The following is a 7,432-nucleotide window of genomic DNA, read 5'->3' as shown; positions in this document are numbered from 1 at the left end:
CATGCATATTATTCAAATAAAAGTCCACTCACAAATTAGGCCTAAGCCTGATGTCGATCTGGGGCCTCGTCTGCTCGAGCCTCCTCACGTCCTGTTCCAAATATAATATTAATTTCCCAACCAATAATCCAATATTTAATCAAAATAGGCAAAATTACCCGAGAGCCATAAATACGCTCATCATTGCCTAACTTCGATATTCTTAAATCGGAACGATCCGAACTTAAATATCATACTCAACAGTCGTAAATACAACCTCTCCAAAATACGACTTAAATCCTACGGCCGGATTCTACATTAATTAACCGCCAAAAATACCACACTTCGGAAATTCACAAACCTATCCAAATCTCATCCAAAAAAATTCCAAAATTCACCTCAATAATATCCCCTTAATATTCTACATCAAAAACCACAAAATTTCCCAAAACAGCGGCGGCCGGCGACCAACTCCGGTGACCTGCAAATGCTACCAAATTTTAACAGAATCTTCCTCTCAATCTCCTCTACAACTTTCATGACCAACACATCACCCAATTCCAAGCCTAACTAGGCTAATCGAACGAAAACAACTTAAAAGCCCTAGAAATTTCAACTCCACATTTCTCCTTACCTAGCTCAAGAGGGAGGGAGCTGCTTGGAGGGGTTGCTGCGGGAGGAGGGCTACAAAACCGTACCAAGCTTGCCCGGATTGGTGGCCGGAGGAGGGAGTTCCGGCGACCGGAAGTTCGGGGCAGCCTATCCTTTCGGGCGGCACCGCTCTCTCACGGCGGCGCTAGGGGGGCTGCTACCGGCCTAGAATGGAAGCTGGGTTGGAGGCCGTTCGATTGGGACCGGTGCGGCGGTCTGGGGCGGCCGGACGGCGGCGGTCTGGCGGTCGGAAAATCGGACAACGGGAGGGAAACACGGGGGAGAGAAGAAAGAGAAAAGGGAGAAGAAGAGAAAGAGAGGAAATGGGTTGGGCCTCCCAACCGGTCCACCCTTATCAACCCAACTCAAAAAATAAAAACACCCCGAAAAATAATACCCGAATAAAAATTACCTTTTACTAGCTAAAATTTACCATTTTTACCGTCGTCGTATTTTCCTCATACGAATAATCCTCCGCACATAATCGTCCCCGAAACCCCTCTAGGGACCCGTTAACAATTAATTCAATGATCGAGACGGTAAAATTCTTATTATAATCACGCTAGTAAATAAGGTAAAAATATAAGGGTCGGGATGTGACATAAGATGTACATGAATAAGCTGAATTTGGTAATGGATTTCGAGAGATTGCTTGTTAGCAAAGTTAGTTGGTATATAAATGTAATTTGAATTACCTTTGATTTGTTTTTGAAGAACCTAGCTAAATCCAAATTCTAAATGACGAAGAAGATCTAAATGTCTTTGGCTTTCGTGGTCAGATATGTGTTAATGGGGATGTTAAGATTTATTTATTTTTTGTTTGGTTTTGTTCCGGGGATGTATTAGAGCAGGATTCTTGGTCAACATAACAAAGTAAAGAAAAAGTTTTCATCAAATTTTTATTATCGAATTTATTCATTTTAGGGGTTGATGGAGTGAAAAAGTCATTTTTACCCTCATTTTTTCACACCCACGTGCATCACACATGGTTACTGTTAACTGCGACGTGAGGGAAATAAACCGCAGGTATGACATAGATACTAAAAATGAAAAATTGTCCAAACAATGTCTCACCTTTTACATAAGTTAAACTTTGGTATTTTAATTTTGAAAAACTTCAGAACGGTATCTCATGTTCTTAACTCGACTTAAGATTCATGACTGGAGCCGTTAGCTTTGTTAAAAAAACTAACAAGTGAAGGTTACTTTTGTCTTTTCATATCTAAATATATTTCTTCTATTTTCCTATTTTTGTATTTTTCTGCTTTTATTCTTACTCTTTCTTCTTCTTCTTTCTTCACTCTCGATTTCTCTTTCCTCTCTCCAAAACCAGAAAGACTCTCACTCATAGAAAACCTCACCCCATCTTCTTTTCAATGGCGCCCAATCACCACCACCCACCACCTTCTCTCTTCCTTCTCCTCATCACTGATTCACTACCGCCCTCCTCCTCCTCCCCAATCCTTCCACCGCTGACCCTTCCGCCTCACTCCCAACCTCCTCACCACAACCACCACTACCATCACCCTCACCTCCACCTCCTTCACCGTCGTTGCCTCCTCCTCCTTCACCGTCACAGTCTCCATCTCCACCTCCATCACCGTCACCACCTCCACCTCTTTCACCATCACTACCGCTGCCGCCTCCACCTTTTTATCCATTGCCGCTACCTCCGGCAGCAAGAGCAACGACGCAGTAGATGAACAACATCGTTGACGCTCTGATCAGCACAACAACTCTTGTAGGAGCTCGATCGAGAACAATCCCAACCACCCCTTTCCAATCCTTATTAGAAACCAGATGAGATAACACAGAGAAAATACAAACAACATTCGCCGGAACAGTCGCCATCGCCCACTTCCCAAAACCTGTCAAAGAGAGAGAGCTATAGACAAAATTATCACATTTTTTTTATAATAATGAAAACAAAAAGTAAAGGTTACATTTGTCATTTCTTGACCAAAACATAACTGTCGTTAGTCTTTTTAACAGATCTAACGGCTTCAGATACGAATCTTAGGTCGGTTTCAGAATGTGAGATACCGTTTTGAAGTTTTTCAAAGTTGAAATACCAAAGTTTAGCTTTTATAAAAGGTGAGGCACTATTTGGACAATTTTCCCTACTAAAAATTAGGTCTAGATACTTCTTTGATAACTTTGTAAGTTCGGGTATCATATTGTCAGTCACGCAAGAGTTCAAACACTGTTGATGCAAAAAATCCTTACAGATTTGGAGGAATGAGAGATTGGGTCTCTAGAAATGGTTTGGTGGACTTAGGATACCAAGGTGCTGATTATACTTGGTCAAACAATGTTGTTACGGGGAGGTTAGATAGAAGCTTTTGCAATAGTGATTGGAGGATCTTGTTTCCTGATGTGTGGCTGATTCACCTAACTAGAATGAAATCTGACCATTGCCCCATCTTGATTAAACTTTTTCCTAGCTAGTATTAGAGGGTCCAGAAAAAATTCTCTATTCAGATTTCAAGCTATGTGGCTGAACCATGAGAATTACTTTGACATGGTGTCTGAGACTTGGAATAATTGCTCTGGTGATTTACTTTCTAAAACTAGCAATCTAGCTAATTCTCTGATTGATTGGAACAAAAATGTTTTTGGGAATATTTTTAAGCAGAAAAGAATTCTTAACGCAAGAATTTGTGGTATTCAGAAATGCTTAGGAAGAGGGCATAACCTGTTTCTTCAGGATCTTGAGAAGAAGCTTATTGCTGATTATGAAAAGATTAGAGATGCTGAGGCTATCTTCTGGAAACAAAAATCAAAGGATAAATGGCTCAGAGAGTGTGATAGGAATACTAAATTCTTTCATGTAACTACTATTGTTAGGAGAAGAAGAAATAAAATAGATGGTCTCTGGACAACTGATATCAGGATATGACTGGAATGCAACAAATTGTTGTGGATTTCTTTAAGAAACTTTTTACTGCTGAGCCTGTTGAAGATTTAAGGGTGATTATTCCTTCTTTGTTCCCTGAAATCCCTGATGCTGATATGGTAAGAATGAACAGACCTATCACTGAGCATGATATTCACAATGCTTTATTTAGAATTGGTAAATTTAAAGCTCCAGGTGTTAATGGTTTTCCTGCTCTCTTTTTTCAAGAACACTAGAACTTATGTGCAGCTGAGATAATTAGTGTTATTACTCAGGCTTTCCCTTCTGGTTCTGTTCCTCCTAGTTTGAATCATACTTCAATCATTCTTGTTCCTAAGGTCCCTTTCCCTCAGGACATGCAGTTCTTTAGACCTATTAGCTTATGTTGTACTGTTTACAAGATCATCTCTAAGATAATTGTGGATAGAGTGAGACCCTTGCTTAGAAAATGGATTAGTCCTAATCAGGTAAGCTTTGTCCCTGGTAGGCATATCTCTGATAACATTATGATTGCTCAAGAACTTTTGCATAAGTGTAAAAGCTCCAAGGGTGTGGAGGGTTTTATGGCCTGGAAGGTTGACCTGTCAAAAGCTTATGATAAGCTTAATTGGAACTTATTGAGCAAGTTTTGAATGAGGTAAAGCTTCCTACAAATTTTGTGAAAATAATCATGAGTTGTGTCTCTGCTGCTAGTTACCAAATCATTGTGAATAGGGAGCTATCTAACTCTTTTAGTGGTAGTAAAGGTATCAGGCAATAAGGAGATCCTTTATCTCCTTACCTCTTTGTTCTTTGCATGGAAAAGTTATCCCACTCTATTCAGACTGTCGTTGAAATGGGGCATTGGAAACCCATTCAATCTTCTCATTCTGGTCCTGATATCTCTCATCTTTTCTTTGCGTGATTTAATCATTTTCTCTGAAGCTAGTTCTACTCAAGCTATCACTACCAGAAGAAAGACTTTAGCCGACGAAAATAAAAAAACCAGGCCGACGAATTATTTTTTCGTCGGCTAAAGTGGACTTTAGCCGACGAAATTTCCCTTCGTCGGCTAATTAAAAATTTTCGTCGGCTATGGTCAACTTTAGCCGACGAAATTAAAATTTCGTCGTCTGAATAATTTTTTTCGTCGGCTATAGTCTGTGAACTTTAGCCGACGAAATTTTTAAAAGTTTAGCCGACGAAAAATATAATTTCGTCGGTTAAAGTGCCTTATATTTGCAGATCTGGACAACAACTCATCTGGGAAAAAAAAACTATACGTAGAACCTTCAAACGCAAAAAAGTCGTGAAATAAGATATGACCAGAATCGTGAAATACGTCCACGGTTGAAAAATCACGGTATTCCGGTAAAGTCTCAGTGCTGATAGTTGCGGTCAATGCAATTTACCCTTATTATTCACTATGCTGCAGATTTGGTTTTTGGTGTCCGATTGACTATTGTGATACCTTTCCGGAAGCGTAACGGCTCTACGAGTCAAACTCATTGCTAATGCCATGTTGTATGGGCCTTTTTGGCCATCTGAGTCCGTTTAGGGCTTCAAAATGCAGTTTTCTTATTTCTGATTAGAGTTGACCTTTTCGATCGAGCCCTTAACGTTGTCGAATCCAGTTGAATTTTTAACCATAGACATCTTTTGTCATAATGATCATATCGGACGGTCGAATTTTGGTTTGTAAATTTTAGTCATCGGAATCACGTGTCTACTATTTACCGTTATTATTCCCTATGGGGAGCCCTATCGTCGGAAGGTAAATGTCTCAAAATTTTTATATGGCCAATTGCGTCTCATCTACGTGAGAGTTTTTTGTGTGGAAGGTTTGACCAAACCACGTAATATAGTGGGAGATATGAGCGTTTTCGTGTGATAAGTGACGATGGATTAGGGTTACCCATTTCGATCGAGTCCTTAACGTTGTCGGATCCAGTTGAATTTTTTACCATAGACATCTTTCGTCATAATGATCATATCTGACGGTCGAATTTTGGTTTGTGAATTTTAGTCATCGGAATCACAACGTGTCTACTAATGTTGTATAACTTGTTTAGTAGGTTATACAACTTTGTGAACCAACTCTATATAGGAAGCAAAATTATCAAAAATCTCGTGAAATAAGATGTGTTCAGAATGGTGAAATACGACTATGGTTTAAAAATCACGTAAATCGGGTAAAGTCTCGGTGCCGATAGTAGCGGTCAACCCTATTTACCGTTATTATTCCCTATGGGGAGCCCTATCGTCGGAAGGCAAATGTCTCAAAATTTTTATATAGGCGGTTGCGTCTCATCTACGTGAAAGTTTTTCGTGTGGAAGGTTTGACCAAACTACGTAATATAGAGGGAGATATGAGCGTTTTCGTGAATTTATAGATTTTAGCCGACGAGATATTAAAAAAGTCGTTGGCTAAGGTCAAAAAATTTTGGGCGGTAAACCAAATTTGGAGGAAAATTTTCCAAGGACTTTAGCCGACGAAAATATATGAAAAGTCGTCGGCTAAAGTCGAAAAATTTTCAAAATTTTCAAAATTTTCAACCAAAATTTTTTGGCGGTCAACCAAAATTTTCAAAATTTTCAAAAGAGTTTAGCCGACGAAAATAAAAAATTTCGTCGGCTAGAGTTCTTTATATAGGAGTTTTACCGAAGGTGGATGGTAAAAAGTCTATTTCGCATGCCAGATTTTCTTCTCGGCCTAGCTCCGCCGTCAAGCCACCGGAAACCGCCACACTTGTCCCAAAAGCTTCGCCGTCGTCTCTACTTCATTGGTGGACAGGTGGTGCATCGAGTGGCGCCGCCGTGAGGGATAAATCGAGCTCCAAAACTCCGCCGGTTCGGATTCGGTGTCGATCGAATTTCTCCTTCCTCAGGTCACCATTTGGTGAGTTCTATATATTGATAAGTTGAGTTTGATTAGTACTGCATTCCCCTAGAATTTGGTAACTCGATTCGGTGTGTGTGCGGAGAACCAGAGATTTGAAGTTTTTAGGGTTTAAAATTGAGGATTTTTATATTGTGATTCAATTGACCTGTTTAGGCTTAGAATTAGGCTTCGACTTCTTCTAGAAAGTTGTTCGAAATGTTGAGAGGAAGATTCTATCAAATTTTGGTGGTGATTGGAGGTGGCCGAAAGTTTATGCAGTTTTTTTTTTTTTTTCAAAAATCAGCAACTTTAGCCGACGATATTTAAAGGTTTAGCCGACGAAACAGACTATATTTCGTCGGCTATAGTTAGTTTTTAAATTTTTTTATAAGGTTTAGCTGACGAAACAGACTATATTTCGTCGGCTATACACTACCAGAAGAAAGGCTTTAGCCGACGAAAATAAAAAAACCAGGCCGACGAATTTTTTTTCGTCGGCTAAAGTCCACTTTAGCCGACGAATTTTTTTTCGTCGGCTAATTTAAAATTTTCGTCGGCTATGGTCAACTTTAGCCGACGAAAGTAATATTTCATCGGCTGAATAATTTTTTTCGTCGGCTATAGCCTGTGAACTTTAGCCGACGAAATTTTTAAAAGTTTAGCCGACGAAATTTTTAAAAGTTTAACCGATGAAATTTTTAAACTTTAGCCGACGAAAAAATATAATTTCGTCGGCTAAAGTGCCTTATATTTGCAGATCTAGACAACAACTCATCTGAGAAAAAAAAACTATACGTAGAACCTTCAAACGCAAAAAAGTCGTGAAATAAGATATGACCAGAACGGTGAAATACGACTACGGTTGAAAAATCACAGTATTCCGGTAAAGTCTCGGTGCCGATAGTTGACTTACCCTTACTATTCACTATGCTGCAGATTTGGCGTTTGGTGTCTGATTGACTATTGTGATACCTTTCCGGAAGCGTAACGGCGCTACGAGTCAGACTCATCGCTAATGCCATGATGTATAGGCTTTTTGGCCATCC

The 7,432-nt window shown here is 39.6% G+C and overlaps 1 protein-coding gene across 1 annotated transcript; it reads left to right on the top strand.

The window, feature by feature from the left end:
- Window positions 1–3,121: 3,121 nt before the first annotated feature.
- Window positions 3,122–4,158, top strand: LOC101292185. The gene is made up of 3 exons (XM_004292349.1): window positions 3,122–3,460; window positions 3,565–3,645; window positions 3,802–4,158. The coding sequence occupies exons 1-3, from the start codon at window positions 3,122–3,124 to the stop codon at window positions 4,156–4,158; spliced, it is 777 nt and encodes a 258-aa protein (XP_004292397.1).
- Window positions 4,159–7,432: the final 3,274 nt, after the last annotated feature.

The sequence above is a fragment of the Fragaria vesca genome, linkage group LG2 (genome assembly GCF_000184155.1).
Source record: "Fragaria vesca subsp. vesca linkage group LG2, FraVesHawaii_1.0, whole genome shotgun sequence".
Taxonomy (NCBI): Eukaryota; Viridiplantae; Streptophyta; class Magnoliopsida; order Rosales; family Rosaceae; genus Fragaria; species Fragaria vesca.
The sequence above is the reverse complement of the archived record's forward strand: the minus strand, read 5'-3'. Positions and strand labels throughout refer to the sequence as shown.